The sequence below is a fragment of the Musca autumnalis genome, unplaced genomic scaffold (assembly GCF_047663935.1).
Source record: "Musca autumnalis isolate F117 unplaced genomic scaffold, ASM4766393v1 scaffold_2, whole genome shotgun sequence".
NCBI classification, from domain to species: Eukaryota; Metazoa; Arthropoda; class Insecta; order Diptera; family Muscidae; genus Musca; species Musca autumnalis.
Window position 1 is genome coordinate 99472373 of NW_027411755.1, and position 21714 is coordinate 99494086.

At 33.5% G+C, this 21714-nt stretch overlaps 1 protein-coding gene across 4 annotated transcripts in view; it reads left to right on the forward strand.

Moving 5' to 3' along the window:
• Utx (Utx histone demethylase) overlaps nt 1-21714 on the forward strand; it is a 420122-nt gene that overhangs the window by 197871 nt on the left and 200537 nt on the right. For all 4 annotated transcript variants that reach the window (XM_073968616.1, XM_073968617.1, XM_073968619.1 and 1 more), the window contains 2 exons: nt 15735-15912; nt 17005-17250. In XM_073968616.1, the coding sequence (XP_073824717.1) occupies nt 15735-15912; nt 17005-17250 (424 nt within the window). The remainder of the gene's footprint in view (nt 1-15734; nt 15913-17004; nt 17251-21714) is intronic.

Genomic DNA, 21714 nt, shown 5'->3' on the forward strand with positions numbered 1-21714 from the left:
AATGTTGTCATGGCGTGTTAGCGTTCAAAGCCAACTCATAACTTCAAAGTCAGCGCAAAAAGCGTTTGTCATGAAGAAAATACATTTCTGTGGCCAAGTATCCGCGTTAATGTACAAAAAAACACATTTGCATTTGAAAAACGATAAGTTCTAGGACAGAGAAGCCATTACATAGTCGATACGTCCGAAGATTTGCTTTACCACCAATGAAACCAGGTAACGTAATTTGGTGACTATGTGGGTTCGAGTCCTTGGCTTTCCTTTTTCACTTACAAATAATTTCAGATCATCAAGCTTAACTCTAAACGAGAAAATTAACAAAAATCATTAAAAAAATTATCTTCGCCCTAAAAAGGCAAAATTTAAAAAAATAAAAAACAGGCTGAGCCCGGCTTGGATTTGAACCCACGTCCTTGAAAAACATATCAAAAAATGTTGTCATGGCGTGTTAGCGTTCAAAGCCAACTCATAACTTCAAAGTCAGCGCAAAAAGCGTTTGTCATGAAGAAAATACATTTCTGTGGCCAAGTATCCGCGTTCATGTACAAAAAAACACATTTGCATTTGAAAAACGATAAGTTCTAGGACAGAGAAGCCTTTACATAGTCGATACGTCCGAAGATTTGCTTTATCACCAATGAAACCAGGTAACGTAATTTGGTGACTATGTGGGTTCGAGTCCTTGGCTTTCCTTTTTCACTTACAAATAATTTCAGATCATCAAGCTTAACTCTAAACGAGAAAATTAACAAAAATCATTAAAAAAATTATCTTCGCCCTAAAAAGGCAAAATTTCAAACCCGCGTCCTTGAAAAACATATCAAAAAATTTTGTCATGGCGTGTTAGCGTTCAAAGCCAACTCATAACTTCAAAGTCAGCGCAAAAAGCGTTTGTCATGAAGAAAATACATTTCTGTGGCCAAGTATCCGCGTTAATGTACAAAAAACACATTTGCATTTGAAAAACGATAAGTTCTAGGACAGAGAAGCCATTACATAGTCGATACGTCCGAAGATTTGCTTTACCACCAATGAAACCAGGTAACGTAATTTGGTGACTATGTGGGTTCGAGTCCTTGGCTTTCCTTTTTCACTTACAAATAATTTCAGATCATTATTTATTTATTTATTTATTTATCAACTTTACAATAATTCTAAGCCATCGGGCCAATTTAAATGAATTACATTATATTACATATGTGTATGTTATCACTACTCAGAGTGCATATAAAACTAGGTATATGATATAATCCTATAATTACAAATACTCCAAGCCATAAGGCTAAAACAAAATACAAATATTTATATTCCCACTACTCAAATGTAAGAAAAGATTAAAAAAAAATTGTAAAAAAAATAAACTATAGATAATAATAAGGTTATAACCCTTCATATTTGAACCGACAGTTAAAAACAGTGAGATCACTAAAATAATAAAAAACCAATTTGGCGTTCATCAAACGATGGAAAGAGAAAGTATCCGAGCGTCAGAGTAGGTGTTGCAGAAGATGTCTTGAGAAAGAAGCTGGTGATATATTAAATACTTTTAAATTGTTGGGCAAAATATTATATAGCCGCGCTACTCTTACTTGGAATGATCTATCCATTAAAAAAATAGCACTAGAAATATTCAATTGGCTCCTTCTTGTAAAAGTGGAGAAGTTGAACAAAGACAATAAAAAAGTAGGACATTGGTTACGAACCAACTTATAGAAAAACACCAGTAATCGAAGTTTTATAAAATTTGGAAAAGAGGTCCCTAGAAATTTAATGGTATATGGCGTAATGTGATCACGCCTATTAACGCCGTAAACATAGCGAACTACTCTATTAATTGCGAGCGTAATCAAGTCAATAATTCCCTGACCTGCACCAGTGTAAACCTCCAAGCAGTACAAAACAGTAGGCAGAACTAGACTATGAGCCAGACGATATCTAACACTCATGGGCAAATATAGATCTGTGGCATAAAGACATCTTAAAGAAAAATTTATTCTTGAGACTACCATATCAACATGACGGTTAAAGCTAAGTTTATCATCCAACAAGATGCCTAGAATGCTCACTTCATGTACAAACTCAATAATTGTGTTGCTATATTTCAATGTCAGATCATGAACCGGAACAGTGGAGAAACACAGGGCTTTAGTCTTTGACGGATTGATGTTCAAATTGTTATCTGACATCCAAGAGTACAAAACTTACATAACCAGATCAATTTTTGATTGAAGAACTTGTAAAAATCTGACCTCACCAACAAAAAGCAAGTTAATATCGTCCGCATATGCAAACGGCATGCACCAACTCTGCAGCTTGGGAAATAGGTCATTAATGAACAGTATAAACAAAAGTGGACCCAACACCGATCCTTGGGGTACTCCACTTTTAACCGGAAGAATGCCACTATACCTCCCACCAACACATACAACCTGCTTTCTGTTCGTTAGATAAGACATAAGGAGGTTACAAGCATTATTAGAAAATCCATACAAAACACTGAGCTTGGTTAGCAATAATGCATGATCGACACGATCAAAAGCTTTTTCTAGGTCAAGAGCAACTAGGACAGAGATTTTAGAACCACCAAAATTAGACCTTACACGGTCAGTTAAACCAAGTAGGAGAGAAGCCGAACTTCTATTCCTACGAAAGCCACATTGTGCATCATGAAGGGAAGAATTACTATCTAAAAATGCAGATATCTGAAATTTGAGGCAGTATTCCACAATTTTAGAACAAACTGGCAGTATGGAAATAGGCCGAAAACTATTAATATCATGGATAGCTCCCTTCTTTACAACAGGAACAATCTTAGATACTTTCCAAGCTGTGGGGAAGGTTGAAGTCATTAGTATGATATTAACAAAATAAAGCAAGTGCCTAGAGATCGCTGTATAAATACGTTTCCAAAACTTCAATGATAAACCATCAAGGCCAGCTGCATTAGATTTAATAGACATAAAAGCTTTATCCAATTCTAAAGAGTCAATGCAACGAAATGAAAAGTTGCCATAATCAGGATTAGGGTTATATTGAAAAGTCGAATTTATATTAATTTGGTTATTTACAAAGATACTATTAAGTTCTTCAGGGCTTACATCGCAGTCATAACATTTATCAGCAGCTACACCAGTAGACCTCAGCAATCTCCAAAAATCTTTACCACTGTTCTCTTTGCCTTACGGACAATCGACTTTGCTTTATTACGGGCCTTGCAAAAAATTTTCCAATTTGCACTACTTTTGTTTCTCGTATACTCACGAAACGCAATGTCACGCAAGGACTTAAAATAATCAATATCTCTAGACTTATACCACTCATTATTATTCGGTCGATATTTAGGTATCCTTTTAACGGGAAAAATACTGTGAACTTCACTAATGCAAGATTAAGCTCTAAACGAGAAAATTAACAAAAATCATTAAAAAAATGATCTTCGCCCTAAAAAGGCAAAATTTCAAAAAATAAAAATTGCAATCTTAAATTTAAAACAATATTCAAAATTCCAAAAAATCTCTCTAAATTTTGCAAATTAAAAGCAAACAAAAATACAATTGACAATTGTCTATGAGCAACGAAATTGGTTTAGAATTTAAAACCAATATTTTAATTCCAAAACCTATGTAAAATTTGTAAACTACCATATAATTTACAAAATTATTATCAAAAACGACACTAAGCGATATTATTTTGTAGTAAAAATCCAATAATAAATATGTAATGTCAACCAAAAATCCACAAACAACTACCGAATGTAGTGTATATTTTTGCAAAAGTGCAACAGGAAATTCGAAAAATATCAAAATTTCAGACAAAAATTACAAAATTCGCAAAAAGTACGCACTACGCAAGAAAACGTCAAATTGTAGGGTGCATGCAATATCAAATATTTACAAATAACCACCAATTGTAGTGTATTTGTGTTCAAAAAACTGACACGAATTCAAACAATATCAAAATTCCAAAAAAATCACAAACTTCAAGTAAAAAACTCCCTACACAAGAAGAAATCCAATTGAGCGACTGTAGGGTGCGGCAATATCGAATTTATACAAATAGCCACCGAATGTAGCGTATTTGTGTCCAAAAATGCAAGGAAAATTTCAAACTATATTGAAATTCTAAGAAATTATATGCATCGCAATAAATATGTTTGGACAACGCCCTACACAAGAAAAGGTCCAATTGATCGATTGTAGGGTGCACGCAATTCCAAAATGTCCAAAATATTACTAAAATGTTCCCTGACACCGATTTATTATATTTACCATAAAATATAACAAAGTGTGTCACAGTACTAATTTACTGACCGGGTACTGTGTAATAACGACAGAAAGGAGAATGCCCAAAATGCAATATTTATGCGTACATGCGTGTGTGTATATTTTTACATGCAAGCCACTTACCGACTAGACGGTACGACAGAGCGACGATGCTGGAGTATGTATGTGTACAAGCGTGTGTGTATCAACGCAGAAGGGACCACGAATAGGCCGTGCAGTGTAAATACCCTGTAGGGACTGTGGCCGATTTAAAGCTCACATAAAGCTAGCTTTTTTTAAAAATAAGTGACATTTTATCGATTATTTTTCTTTATGCCAACTGACTAATTTTACAAGGCGATGAGCGCCTGAGTAGTCAGTATTGTCCAACGCCAGATAACTTTTCGACTGATAATAAACTAACTTTTTTTGTCTATTTGTAGTCAGTTTAAAACATAATGTGAAAAAAAAAACAATTTTTGTTTCTGTGTGTTTTTTATTTTTGACTTTTCATATTCTCTCTCTCCCTCTCTTTGTCTCTCTCTTTTTTGTTAGAAAGAAGAAGAGGCAAATTTGTATATTTCCTTTGTGTTCCTTTTTAATTCCAGAATAATATGAGTAATATGTACGAATATGTTCAGTCCATCAACACTGTATTCTATAACTGGATGCTGCATTTATACGAAGAATATTAAGAAAGAGCAAGTGCGAATTATTTATATATTTGTGCCTTATTTTTTCGACAAACACAAATACTATGCAGAAGGTACATGTTTCTGTTTTCAGAGTGGTTAATCTCTAGATAACTTTTCGACTAACTTTATATTGGTCGAAAAGTTATCTAGACATGGACAATTGCCGAACAATTTTTCTGATAAAAGACTAAAGACCAAGTTCAACCTAATAAAAAGATTTCAGAATCACATTTTAATTAGGTCGAACTTGGTCTTAAGTCATTTACCAGATATAACTTAAGGTGGGAACACAATGAGAAATTCATGCTTACCCAAGCCTCAATTTCTGTAAAAGAATAACGAAATCCAGGATCGCATTTGTTACATGAAATTGAGCGTGAAGCAAGCAACAAAAGTCATTGTGTTTCTACCATTAAGCAAGAATGCAATGCTTCTTATGTGTCGAGGCCTTTACATAGCTTAAAACGTATTTAGATAACTAAAAGAAAATATGCATGTGTATAAATAAATAAAAACACAAAATTCATCGCTCTTGGATCGATGGAATGAGCTCAAATGCTGATTAAAAGATCGGATCTTCCACGGCTTCCTTTGAATGGGTTCTGTATGCACAGAAAGTTTATATTTTTGTGCCCGCAAATAAATCAAATTAAAACTCGATTTGTTTCCAATTTCAAAATTCACAATTTTATTTGGATCGTTTACAATGCCGGTTATTTGTCAACTGATTATGCTCTTATTTCTATCCTTTCTTGTTGGGCCACACACAAAGGGGAACAGAACGATATATGAAACATAAAACATTAGTAAAACATGCGAAAATTTACGATCAAAACAAAACAAGTAAAAAGGGCTACAGCAGTTTTGAATTGTATGCAAAAGCATACAAGAAGAACTGCATTTAGCAACAGTGTTGTTGTTGCCCTTCAAACACAGATCGAACGATGAAGACGAATAACACACAAATGCCTAAACCAAGTATGCAATGTTGTTGTTGCTTCTCGCTGAGGCGGACAAAGCACAAAACAACACAAGGAAATGTATTCCAGACAAAAAGTGCCCTAACGTACCTGCGTATTAGGGTGGGACGAACAAACAAGACATTAAGGTGGGTCGAATTAATTAAAATTATTAAATTAAATAATAAAACAAACTAAATAATAAAGTGTAAAGACCCAATAAATATAACGAATCATACAAAATAACATGGACAACAAATCGACATAAAACAAAAAACATTTAAATGACGATCTCCTCCAACAGGTTCAAATGATGATGAAAAGATCAGATCGGATCCAATGCAAAAGATCCAGTGAAATCATGGCATCTCATGGAATCACTTCCATAAAATTTTGCTGGGGTGTAATGCACTTCAATTCCTTACGTTTTAAACGCATTCGGATGCAATCCAATGATTGACATCCATTTCCCACATTTTAACTGCATCCGGATGCAGAGGCCCCTATAAGTACATAAGTCAGTTTGTACAACCCTATAAGCGCGTCGACATCAATTTTTCCATAAACAGGTTAACATTTCCAAACATTTTTTATAAAATAATTTGCGAACATTTTTGCTGTAATTTATGAGAAGACAATTTTTTTGATGGAGCGCTGTTGGAGAACTCTTCGAAATCTTAACTGACGATGGAAAGACAATCAGGGTGATTATGAATGTCACTTTTGTCTTTCTGCCGTTTCAACTTAAAGGATAAAGTGAGAAAACTCACGGGTAGTTGATATTCATAATTGGGCTGAATATAAAAACGACTTTAACATATGAAACAAGAACAATACAGCTTGAATTAAATAGAGAGCTGAGGAAATAAGTTGCGATATGTACAAACATATGTACACTTCCGAATGCCGTCCAGAGACCATCTACATGAGGAAGGAAATATTCTTCCAGTGCAGCGACACAATCACATGCTTTCGTTGCAGTATCTGCTCGGGTGTTACCGTGAGAGCCATCACAATCACCATATGGTGGATAGGCCCCGCCCATTCAAGCAGATCAAGGAGAATCTTCATAATCTAGAAGAAGAGGTCCAGCGTTATAAGAGAGAACCTCTAGATCAACAAGCATGCCAAGAGCGTTTGAATAGCATTCATACGGCCGCAGTTGCATATGCCATAAGCAGATACAGTTTGAATGCGGTCCTCGGAGAGGAGGGTCAGCTGCCACGAAAAACGAGAGTAGTTTTGGCTCAACTGCTCTCGGAATGGTGCAGCCGTCTTAACTACTATAGGGCAAGGATCGACAGGACTGTGCAAAATATCTGCCCCGCCAAACTTACTCTGGTGGATCTGTGGTTACATCCGATCGAAGCAGCCACGTTCCTGGCAGATGAAGACTAAACAGAATAAAGAATATACAAACATATATTACAAAACACTGTTACAACAACAACAGTTGTTAATGAATTTAATGTAGTAATGTCATAATTTGTGTTAATGTAATAAAGTTCGTAATATTTTTGTTTTACACAAATAATATTTTTTTATTTATTCTGGGATATTTTCCAATGGCTTGCATTTGTATTGCATCTTTGAACTGCATAAAACAACATTCCGAAGAGTGCCTTTAAACTGCATCCAAAGCACTGTATCGAAACACGTGCTTTTTATGCAAATTGGACTGCATCCTATTCTACCCCAAAAGGGTTAGTTAAAATGCAGTGCCAAAGGGTTAGTTAAAATGCAGTGTTACTCGAGTGCATCTTTCAGTAGTCACGCTCTTGTAAAAACCATGAGTGAAAATGCATAATTTGATGCACTTGCAAATCATTCGTATATATGATTTAACTGCCTCTTTGGAGTCAAAAATTTTGCTGGTCTTTTTTCGCATCGGATCAAGATCTTTGTGAAAAAGTAAAATAAAATTTAAATCGATTTTCTAGATGTCTTAAAATTGCTATTAAACGCTTCATTGGTTGTACAAGGTCATTATTTAGCCAGATTTCTGAGCACAGGGTGCAGCATTTTGCATTTGATTCGTTTATCTTTGTCTTCTTATAGAATGTACATGCAACGTTATCGGGAATACATTTCGCCCAATGGACATCTTCGAAGACAAAATGCAAAATAAGTATTTACAACTTTATTCCGGAAACCTATTCTCGTTTTTCTATATGTTTTATCCATTTCTAACAAATGTCGTAAGTCCAGAAAATGTAGTAATCTGAGTTGGAACATATGGTAGTTCCACAACAAAATTTATATTTTACTGTCGATAATGCAATTCAAATATAATGTAAAACGTTACTAATTTTATTGCGTCTTTTCAAAAAAATAGTAAGAAGTTTAAAATTACATAAAAATAATAACTTAAAACAATTACGAGTTGTTTAATTACAATATGTGGATGTGAAATAATCATTTGCAGTATCTAGCTTAATTTTTTGAAATGGGGTGAAATTATTAAATAAAAATTCTGTTATGGTTTTATTGTCGACCTTTGATTTTCCTCTTTCTTTTTGTGATTTAGTTCGGCTGTAGGTCTTGTTTAAATAAAACAAAGAATTTTCGTTTTATGTTAATTATTTATTACCGATATTTCGGCCGTCTCCGATGGTCATCATCGGAGATCTTTTGAAAAATAAACATAAAACATTGATTACATAAATGTTTTTATAATCTGGCTATGAATATAATAAAAGAAAAATGGTCTTATATCAAAGAACACACAAATATACCAATGAACCTATTCATGGAAATCTTAACGATTTGTATCAAAGATTCTAGATATTTTGTATACAACGACAAGGTCTATGAACAACTGAAAGGAATGCCAATGGGGTCGCCGATCTCACCAATCGTGGCTGACATTGTGATGGAACATCTTTTGAATGAATCAATTAAAACTCTGAACGCAGAACCTAGAATATTAACGAAATATGTGGATGATATTTTTTGTATTATAAAGAAAAATGAGGTAGAACACACACTTGCGGCACTGAATAATTTCAATAAGCAAATAAAATTCACAATGGAATGTGAATCACACAATAAATTACCATATCTTAATGCTGAGATTCACAGACATGGGAATTGTCTATTTAGATTGGTAACAGAAACCTACGTCTTCTGCAAGACTAATCAATTTTCATTCCAAGCATCCAAGAAGAGTGAAAATAAACACGGCTGCCAATTTCAAAAACCGAGTGTTGAGCATAAGTGACAATAAATTCCACTCCAAAAATGAAGAGAAAATTCGGAAAATCCTAAAATTGAACGATTTTCCAAAATACACAATTAATGACTTAATAAAACAAGTCAAAATCAAGAATACTGAGCATAGAGACAAAAGTGATCAAACTTACAAAAGATCCACATATATTCCTGGGTTCTCAGAACGGTTTACTGGCGGTAACTTGTACAATAAAGATCAATATCAAATCGCTCTAAAGACTGCCAATACAAACTACAAGTTTTTCAGTCGTACAAAAACAAAAATATCTAACGACGATAAGTCAAATGTAGTCTATCAAATAGAGTGTAATGGGATAAGTCCAAACCAGGGTTAGTGCACACAAATCAGATCAAAAAGCCAAACACAAACCACTGGAACAAAAAACAGCTCTTGCTGCTCATTGTTCTACAACAGGTCATACCTCTAAAATCTAAAAGATGTTAAAATACTCACTCAAGAAAATAACTACAAACGCCGATATATGATGGAAATGTTGCACATAAAAAATGTGCCAACGGAAAAAAGAATAAATTACAAAACCGATACAGATCACTGTGAGCAAATATATCAGTATGTCGTACAGAAACATCAAAAACTAAGAAAAGCTTCAGTTTAACAACACCAGTGATGCAGGATTGACAGCTGATATTTGTTAAATAATACCAAAAGTATGATATTGTTAAGTATTTTTGTTAAAACATTTATGTAATCAATGTTTTATGTTTGTTTTTCAAAAGATCCCTGATGATGACCGTCGGAGACGGCCGAAATATCGGTAATAAATAATTAAAATAAAACGAAAATTCGTTGTTTTATTTAAACAAGACCTACAGCCGAACTAAATCACAAAAAAAAATAAAAATGTAATTGGCTGACTTCCGTATCGTCAGATGCTTGGCAAATGACTGCAAATGTCTGAAGTATTGTGTTTTATAACGCCGTAGTACTTACCAAATGCGAAACTGTGTATTTCAAAACGTCACAATTGCGCATGTTCAACGCAGGTAAAAAGCAAACCTATATCATTTTTATTTCTGATGGATTTAGTTGGATTTTCGAGGAACATTGCATGAGTGTGCAACTGAAATATTTTTACAAAGATTAAAAACTACAAAGCATCTGACGATACGGAAGTCAGTCATTGTAAATCGAGCTTGCTCCCAGCTCTTTCATATATTTAGTTTGTGTACATTGCAAAGAATCAATCTACTCCTTTAGATGATCATTGGACACTATTTACCGGAACCAATGCACTATAGGTAATTTGCCCTGTTTTTGAGGCAAAAATTAATAGCAGCGGAATTACAGGATTTTTTAACTTATTAAATTATTTATGTGTAAAAGTGAGATAAAACAAAGAATTCTACAGATAAATTCGGATATAACGAACAACGGTTATAAGCAACTACGTTTATAACGAACAAAGCTACTTCATTCAATGCCATTTTCATTAGTTTTCTGATACACAAAAATCTGTTGAAAACGATCACGGTAGTAAGTAACAAAAATTTTGTCCCCGCGAGTAGATTTTCAAACGAATTGTTATTACAATTTTGTATATTTTGTTTAACATATGTTTATAAAGACGAGTTTAGTACTCTTTTAAACCGTATCAATGATTAATATGTAAAAGAGAGATAAAATAAGCTTACTTCTACCGCACCGTTCATAGAAACCAAGGATATAAAGAACAATTTGTCGCCATTACTTATTTAACTTGCAATGAAATTGTAAACAACAATATTTTTTATATTCATTATTTATTTCCTCAAACCAAACTTACACAATTTTAAGAATTTTTATTAAGAAGTAACCTCATAAAATCTGCTAAATATCAAAAAACGGGCAAAATCGGGTTTCGAAACCTAGTAATACCAATGCAGAAGACTTTTAGTTATGTGTTGTAGTTGGCAAAATCACGGCTAAACACGGCCAATTTAGTATAAGTCTATATGAAGTGAGTTTAAGAAAAATAAAATATTTACATATTTCTGACTTTTTGTGTTTTTTCGACGCTACCGAAAATGTTTAAGCTATATTATATATTAAATAAATTCCTCTCGAAATCGCCTATCTATTCCATCTGTAAATACATGCCTTTAAAATATATATTTTTTAGTGTTTCTTCGAGATTCTCACTTTGATGGCAATGTAGACCACGATAATGGCGCTATTTTGAAAAATATCATTCATATTAATAAATTTTGACATGTTCTTCTTTCTATGTCAACTAAAAAATTATTATTATTAAAAGTTGCAAAATTGACTTTTTGCCTCAAAAACTGGGCAAATTACCTTTAGTGCAATGGACATAACTTTTGATTAAAAATCATTAAAGTTTTATTTTGCAAAGAAAATTTACCTTTGACAGCTTGCTTCCGAGGAACACACTGATTAGAAAGGATGATTTTGCGACATTTGCATTGATACCAATTTAGTGGATTTGTGCAGTGCAGTGTTCTGGTCAAGGAAGATACAAGCAATCTCAGGAGATGATCGTCCATTAAATTATGCCTATATTCTATCGAAAAACAAAAACTTTAAAATAAGTTCAAGGACATACATTTAACTCCCAAACGCGATGATCAAAGAATAAAATATTTAAAACAGAGAGCGCTAGAATTGTTTTCTTCCTCCTGAAATATATTATTAGCAAAATTCTTTCTTCACAAATTCCCAGAAATGTTTTAAAAAATAGGTTTCTAAGATTGTGATTATTAGTCGACGTTCTGGTTTCTACGTAATACAAATATTTTCCGTTTAACGGTGGTAGCTTCAACTGGGAGGTAGTCATGAAGAGAACTGAAAACTTTTACAATATGAATTTCTGATTGACACGTGACTTTACATGAGGACAAACCAACAAACACTTTAAAAATGTAGATTCAGACGTTTGCCAAGTGCCAGAGAAATTGGCTTAAAATGCCAATTAAATCATTACAAATACTTCTTGCAATACGGAGATTCCAAAAGAACCCTTTCTCCAAATATATACTTCAATTCTGCTTGAAGGATAATAATTATTTCATATTTGGCGACAAGATTTATGGGTCTATTCGGTATTGCGACAAGCGTCGAGTCGCTTTGCCGTTTTTAAATTACGGAGGGCAACAGTCGCCTGACGCCGTCAAATTCTGTCGCCATAAAATTAATTTTTTGGGGACAACAAATTAGCTGTCGCCGTGCATATTTGCAAGTGAATAGAAACGAGAAATTGAAACATAAGTAACATTTTTTTAATTCAATTCAATTTGTTCATTTATTTTAAGTGAATTTGTTTAATATAATATACATTTTTTGGTGTTTGAGTACATATAATGGCAAAAATTATTACAAGACAGCAATTTGAAATGCTGGTTGAAAAAATGGAAGCCCCCAAAATCGTAGATCGCAAAGTTTGACGTTTTGGCGAAAATAACGCCACTTTTAATGAGGTATGGAAGGATGTTGCGGAGCAATTAAATAGTTGTGGTCCACCAACCCGTACATCAGATGAATGGCACAGAGTGTGGATACATTTTAAAGCCAAACTAAAGGGAAAATTGGCTAACAGTATCAATACCACAACTACACCAACTTTTACACAATTTTTTCTCTATTGACTGCAACACTTCACTCAATACCACTGACAATGTGGGTTGAACAATATCGAGGTTAAAGTCATTGCCATGGGATCTTCAAAAACTTCCTTCTGCAAAAAACCCGTAAAGCAACACACACTTTAAGGCTTTTTTAAAGCATTTTGTAATGTCTCTACTATATAAATAACAGCGTATTTTGGAAGCCGAATATAGGTTTTAAACCTAAAAAATAAACAATTATTTTGATGAATGTTGGAAACCAAACATACTCACAATACTGGGGGCAATTCTAAAGGATTCGATTTAAGTGCCTTTTAATAAATGCTACGTTTACTATATTTTCTTCTCTATTATAATAGTTCCATTGAGTATATCATTTTAGAAAACTATAGCTTTTGTATACAACTTGTTCTGATATTTTTTCTCATTTATTCAAATCAAAACAAAAAACGCTCCGCTACATCGCCGATAACTCGCTATCGGCGATTATTTTAGATCGCTTTACGTAACACAAATTTTAAATTTTGTCGCAAAGACGTCTGACATCGAGATTCGATTCTTGTCGCAATACGAAATAGATCCATTGCAATACAGTTATAGTTTTAGATCACCTATTTGACGAAACCATAGATGAGCTAAAACGTAAAGACGTAAGTATGAAATACACCAAACGACAAACAACGACAAAAAGCAACAACAGCATTAGAACAGCACGCACTGACGTTGTCAATGCCAAAATATTTGTCAATGCCAATGCTGACTTTGTCAATGCCAAAATATTAGACAAAGAAACAAAGGAGAAAATGAGAATATTAATAGAAAGCTTAAGGATACAAGAAAATATTGACAGAATTATGAACCTGAAAAGAAGGCACGGACGATATAATCACAAGTAATGTATTTGACATAATGCATTAAAAACCTATACTGGAAACATTTAGAAAATATTCAAGTTGATAATGAATTAACTTACGATGTTCCCATTTCAAGAGGTGTAAGACAACGCTGCATGTTGTCCCCTCTTATAGTTAACACATACACTGCACCCCGGTTAACTACCTTTCATAAAATTCCAAAAAATTGAGGCAGTTATACGGGAAAGCAGTTACGAAAATCCCCCATAATTACTTCATGTGGGTAGTTTCAAAAATCTCATCCCAGCTTTACAAAAAATGACAACAATTAGAACATAATCGCCAAAAAGCGAAAATGTCTATAGTAAAATAGCTAATTTCAAGTCTATAATATATAAGTTATATTATTTAATCAATAAGAAATTTAGTCATCAGTGAACATAACACCATAACATAACTCTGGACATCTTCATCACAATTCAAGTTGTCATCGAAATTGATTTTCTCATGAATACACCAGTGCGGGTAATAAACCGAGAAAAAAATTATTAAATGCTCTTGTTGGAGAAATATTTGACGGGCACTCATTTATATGAAAATACTTTGGGGATTCAGATTGTGAGCAATTAAACGGGAAAGGCAGTTAAGCAAAGGATAAATAACCAGGGAGCAGTTTATTCAGAGAAAATAATCAAAGAATCTGTAAATGGAAAGAATATTGGTATTAAACTAAACAATACACTAATAAATAATGTACGCTATGACGGTGACACAGTATTGGTAGCAAGCAGTATAGCTAGACTACAAAAATTAATAGAAGCAGTAACACAAAATTGCGAAGTATAGGGATTGAAAATCAACGTCAAGAAGACAAAATATATGGTGGTAAGCAGGAATCATGCCGACATTAATACGTCACTAAAGGAAAACAACGATGAAATGGAGCTAGTGGCAACTTACAAGTACCTCGGAATTCAAATCAATGATAGATGGGACATATCTAGACAAATTAAATGCCGAATGGAAATGACAAGAAACACATTTTTCAAATACAACAAAGTTTTACTTACCCCTAACATAAGTCTTACTACAAAAATACTATTTGTGAAATGTTATATATGGTCCGTTTTACACTACTCTGTAGATAAAAAAGGCTGAACTCATTAGAAATATTATTTAAAAATCCCAAACGACGAAGTATTAGCTCGTATGTATGTCGAACGCCAATTAGTAAAAAATCTAAAGACACAAAAACAGCATATCTTGGTCACATAATGACACATGAAAAATATAAGCTACTTCAGACAATTATCCAAACAAAAATTGAAGGAAGAATACCGAGACAGCGACGAGAAACATCCTGGCTCAAAACATACAAGAATGGACTGGACACCATAATGAAAGAACCCTTCTAAATGAAGCCAAAAAGACAAATCTTTCTATAAATTAATTTAATAAACTGGTTTGTTATACATATTTTCATGTAGTTGAATGATCGCTAAAACCCGAATACGAAATGGCAAATAAAGAAGAAGAATCGAGATGTTATACTAATTTTAAGTCGTGTTAATTGCCTTATAGGCTTAATCAGTATGAAATAAAAGTAACGCGCATAAAAATTAATATTGTATGTGTAACTCTTTACAATTTTTTACATTGTAATGTATTTTGTAACTTTGTTAATTTTTAAATATAACTCCTTTGAAAAAAGTCTCTAAGTAAAAAGCAATAAATTCTTCTTTTATTTCCTCAAAAAAAAAAAAAACTAAAGACTTACCCCCTGTTTTTGTAAAAAACTTTTTTCTTCTCACACGAATTGTCAAATTTTGTAGATCGATTTACTCGCCTAAGCGCAAATGTAGAGCGCTAATTTTTATATGAGGAATTCTTTACTAAATATGGAACGCGTCTACGAAAAATTAGGTCTGTATGTCATCTGGCGGCAGAGCTATGGATGCCTAAATTATTACGAATATAGACGAACGAACAAAAATTAGTTACAAAAACTGGGGGTTAATAGAAAAAATAACAACAGAATGAATAAATTTGTATCGTAAGCTAATATCATTTCAAAACTCAAACCCTATTTATCCCTTTACATCAGTTCTTGTACAAATGTACATTTACAAACAACTTTTTTATATTTTTTAGAGTTTTATATCAGCAACAAAATCAACCCACAGATGCTTTGCAAGCGTACATTTGCGCTGTTCAATTAGACAAAAGTCACAGAGCGGCTTGGACAAATCTTGGTATTTTATATGAAAGTTGCAACCAACCAAAAGACGCCTTTGCTTGTTATTTAAATGCTGCCAAAAGTGTCACAACGGTAAGTAGAAAATATTCATTCAAAATAATGTTGCGCCTGTAAACACACGTCTCACAATACTGGATCTTAATTGAGTATTATTCAGCCTTATTCTGAGCGTAAATTCCACATGAGTTTTCTCACTCTCTCCTTTAAATTTAAAAGGCGGAGAGACAAAACCAAGGGGAATTTACTTTTATTCAGGAAAATTAATTCAGTTTATTCTTTTGAAAGGGTAAAATAATATTTGCAACAAAAAATGTCCATTCATTAATTTGATAAATAAGGCAAGTACTAAAAACACATTTTTGGGTTTTGCAGCAAATGTTGTTTGTTTGAGTGAGACAACCTAAATTTATCATTTTCCTTATATTTTCGGGTTTCATAACAGTTTCTCTGGTAATACATGTACATATATGATGTGAAAACTATATGTTTTCGATTTCCTTTATTTTTTTGCTGCTTTTAGTATATTTTCAGATTTTTTGACTTAATCTTGAAAAAGTCGAATTCTGTAAAAACTATAGTCAAAGAAATACTCATAACGTATTTAATATTGGTCAAAATAAAAAAAAATCTTTTTTTTTAACAGTGGGCTTCGCGATTTGATATTTAAAATGAAATTTTATCAACGATTGTTCTCTTCGATTTTCTTAACATTTTTTTGTATTAAACTGCGATTAATTGCAAAAATTTTAATAGTAATTACTATTTTTACTAATTTTTTTTTAATTTGTCAATAAAGTTTTTACTATATTCCACTGTGCAAAATATTATTTTACCAAAATAATCATTTTCCGAAGAAAATATCTACTTTTGTGGATTATATTCGGCTCTGATGCCCAGTCATATAATTCCCGGGCTGTAGTTATTTGATCATCAGTTTAGTTAGTCTATTGTCCGGCTGCAGCCGGAGATTCGAACCCACACAACCACCACTATGTGACATGTTCCGCCTTTGCTAGACGCTCAATTATCTCTTTTCATAAAAGATTGTTCATTCCAGGATCTTAATTTCTCAACTATATACAAGCCTGAATAAAAAATTTCTGCTGCAAATGTTTTGCGATACACTGTATTGAAAATTAAATTATATTATTTTTATGTTTTCAGGACTCCACAAGCATAAAACATAAGAACATAGACCAATTAAATGTCAGCAAATGCTTGGAACAACGTATTCGTTTTTTAGACTCACAACTTCTACAGGCTCCTATGCCAAGCGTAACATCAAAAAGAAGACAGCTTTGTTCAATTGAAGAAGCTTGGAATCTACCAATTTCACTAGAAATGAGTTCCCGCCAACAACAACACTTTCAAAATTCTTTAAATTCCGGAAAAAAGAGAATAGCAAAACACGTAAGTAAATTGGCAGACTGAAATAGTTAATCGCAGAACAACAATTACTTGTTTTGTAACGATTGTCCTTCAGATTGTTATTAAATTTTTTTGTACTAGGCATACCGTATCAAAGAAAATTATTGCCATACCTACAGCTTTTGGTAAGAACATATCGTCACCATAAATGCCGGAAGACGTAACCAACAAAACTAAAACTTTACAGGAGAAGCAAAAAACGTTATAAAAGGAAAACGGTGTTACAAAATATCGAAAATTGTTAGTATCGTGTTCTAAGACAGCGAAGAAATATATTTTTGGAAAAAAATTAATCTTGTTTTCAAAATATCAGAAGCTATGTGGGTTACGTCTTTTGGTATTTAATTTTTCTGAAATGCCAAAAGACGTAACCCAAAATTTATTGAGTATACATTTGAAGAAACTAGTTTAAATAAAAAATTATAAACAAATTAGAACTGGTTTACTGGCCCACGCGGTTGAGCGAACTTTAAACTGGCAATCTGACGGTGTTGGGTTCAATTCCCAGTCTTGACGGTGAAATTTCAATGGACCACAATTAGGTGAACTTTCTGTGCCAACCAGCACTACAATTACTTAAAATTTTAAGTGTTTTAGACGATATTTAAAACATTAGATCCAGAATATTATATTTATTGTGGTATTTAAGTCAATTTATCGACAAAATATTGTTAATATAAATTAATTTTTTGGAAATTATAGCCTCAGTGCGTACACCCACTGCCCCAAAATCTCCGGAAATTGTCTGTGCTAGAGTCTGGTAGTTATCTTTTATATCAGTTTTAAAACAGATTATACCGCTAAGATCAAACGCCAATGTTTGCGGTTTATTCGATCTCATGTCCATTTGCATAAGTAAACAATACAGAAAAATTGCGTTTTTCTCTGGACCTATTTGAATATCATTAAAATCAGTTGAATTAATCCAATCTCAAGCCATATACCACGGGTTGATAAGAACATTGTTCGACAAACTTACACTATAATCGTAGTTGTCGTTAAAAAAACATCTTTGTGTTAGACCGACAAGAATTTTGAGCATATACACGTTTTCGGCCAACGTCTCATAAGACTTGTCAGGTAAATCAGTTTTTGTTGCCATTTGTCTTCAAAATAACCACTTACTTTTGTCCGTTTACTTTATATTGTTTTCATGTTTTTTGTCGTTCTTGGGAGGTTAATTTATATCAGGACATAGGTCGGTCTTCAGACATCATCTTCAATTAGACACTTCAATCACTTTTTTATTAAAACTTTCGACATTTTACCAAACCTGGGTTTTGGCTATGGCATGCGTATAAGGGGAAATATCAAAAATTCCCACAAATCTGCATTTTGGCGCAAAAAGTTATTCGGGTTACAAAAACCGCCTAAAGTAAAAGTTGTAGATTTAAAAATTAGAATCAAGAATGGTCTTTATATTTTTTAAAACGGAATCACCATTCATGAGATATCGTCATCTGAGAGTCAAATTAAAAATATGGAGAAATATGCCGCATAAGAGGCGAACCGGTTAAAATAACCACGCCATGTGATAGATATTTCTTTACGCTTCCAAACCACACTCTTTGTAGTAATAGTTCAGTAGAACCGGGTCTAACACGGTTTTTGAATCTGGACTTTAATCGTATCCGCCCTAAAGGAAATTATACGTTTCCGTAATCAGCTCAATATACCCTCCCTCTGGCATTATAATTGCTGCAAAAGCCAAAAACTAACAGCCAGTTTTTGTAAAAATGCTTGCCTGCCACACGAACCGTTCGTACTAAAACGTATACGTTCAAAATTTGGTTCTTGTAAAATTTTACGAACCATTCGTTTTTATCTAAAAGTTTTCGTCTATTTCAGAAAAGCTTTTATATTTCAGGATTTACATGATACTTATTTTGTGAATTTTGCATAGGCAGCTACACATAATATGTGTTAACAAAAAAATAAGAAAAAAATGTAATCAAATATGTCCAAAAATAATTGTGATAATATGAAGAAACGGATGTACATATACGCGTGTGCTTCTATGGAAATAAACAAAAATGCATTCCCTTTCAGTTTTCGTGTGTTTTGTGCCATTTATTACTCAAATTATTTCTTTTTCATTCAAAACGATGGGCCTTTTCCATTCGTTTTTTTTCTGACGTATTCTTTCGTCTGATTTTGTTACGAAAACCAAAAAAATTACGAAAATAAAAAGCTTTCATTTGTTTTTCACACGAATACAAACGTCATGAAATCGACGAACGAATTGGCAAAAACTTTTTACAAAAACACGCTGTTAGTTGTTTGTACTGCTGTTTAATTTTCAAACAATGTGGGTTTCGCCTTTGGTGTTTTATGAATATTACAGTATGATGTTACGTCTTTTGGCATTTCATAAACAGGGTCGTTATTTTTAAACGTAGACGCTTGAAATTTTGCTAGAGCATGAATTTTAGCTTAATGTATCTGATTCCATCAAAAAACCCATTTCGATTTTCATGTGGGTTGCGTCTTCCGACATTTATGGTGACGATATACATATCTGTAAAAGCGAGAAGAGAAAATACAACCTATCGATTCGGTTGATGATTCAATTCTAATTTTATTAAAATAAAGTGAACCTTAAGAGCTACTTAAACTAATCTATCTTAGCCTACACGCAGACATACAATCTTTTTGATCTATTTAGCCAGCACAGAAGGAGGGTTGTTTTGTCCCAACATTGTGTGCCTTCTACCTACTGAGCGCATCGTTATCTTCGTGTGTGGACTTTATGACATTCTTTCTTATCAGTGCTTTCACACATAGATTTACGATGGCTCGGAATTCATCATACATATTTAAAATAGATTAATAATTGCCGTCTGCGCCAGCGCATAAGAGCGCTGCATGGAAAACATATGGCATTTTATGGCACTTGGAAATTAATAATATGCAATATTTATTTTTAATGGTTTGATTTTCCCAGTGCCCTAACCTCACCCAAAGGTATGTACAAAGTTATTTGTACATTCTCCCGGGCGACAAAAATACGAATGTGAAGTGGACTGTATATTTCTATGTATGCACTAATTAAATGAAAATGATAATCTTAATAACTCTAAAAATCATGTCTAAATATATCCATAATAGTTTAAGTGACCGCACCAACCTGTCTCAGCCACCTCTCCCACGAACGTTTCTGGCAGTTTCCTCCACCTTTGCCTAACGGCTTCATTTTCCACGCCATCTTTATGTTTTCCGTGGACCTTTCCCTCCAGAGCATTAGAACTTCGTTATCCTTTGAAATGTTCCTCTTCTTCCAGGTCAATCCTTTGACTATGTTTCCTATCTTCTACCTTGCTTTTAATTGTAGCGGTCGATTACTGCCAAAATGGTTTTCAAAGTTGTTATGCGTTGCAGCAGTTTCCTCGAGTCTTCCTATTACAAGTGGGTCAATTTGGGCCACCTTGCTTTTTCTGTTGTCTTCTTTCTGACCATAATTGGTTTTATAATCTTTATTGTCCATATCTTCGTTCCTGTAGTCTGTAGTATATTCTTCTTCATTCGCTGTATTGGTTTCTTCTTTCTTGTTCTTGTCCTCTTCTTTTGATGTAACGGCAACGATGCAATTGCTCCCATGTTTTCCTGTTAGTATCTGGCCACTCCTCTCATTGAAGACGACATCGTGCTCTCCTTGACATTTAGAATAGAATCACATTCAGTCATTCACATTTCATCCTTTTCACTGCTGGTTGAAAAACATTCTATTTTACTTAAAAAGTCTTCGCCACCCAATAGTTTGTAGTATGCTGCAATTTATAAATCTAATAATCCTTCCATATCCCTTGAATGTGAATAAGCTTGCAGCTGTTGTACCATTGCATTGCGTAACCGTTGCAATTCAGCTTCCATGTTGGCTATATCCGACTTATGACATGTACGTTCTTTTTCTTGTAATTTCTCCAAATCCTGATTGCGGGCATTCAATTCAGCATTTGTAGATTCTAATTCGCTAATTCGACCATTCATGCTATCAATACGTGTACGAGCATCAAGCAATTCTTCGACGTTATTGGTGTTACGGCAGCTTGAAGATCCTCAATCTTTTGCTCGAACGTCATTTTTATTTCCTCACGCATTTCCTGCAGAGCTTGTTGTAAATTGGCCTTATACTGTCTAGCGAGACGATCCTCAATTTCACTGATTTCCGCTTGGTGAAGAGAATGTATCTCATTGATTTCCAGTGAATGAATATGATCATTGAAATTAAGTGCCACACGTAGACTCTGCATAGTGCTTTCTCAAATCACTACGGGTCAGGATCTCATCTTCCAATTGTTCGCGTAGAATCGTCATTTCTTTTTTCAGTTCCTTAATTTCATCCATGGCTTTGTTGCGGTCAGTAATTGCAGCATTGTATTTGGAATTTACTTCAGTAATTTCTTCCTCATTCTGAGGACTTGCCGGCGGGAACAGTTTCCATAAATC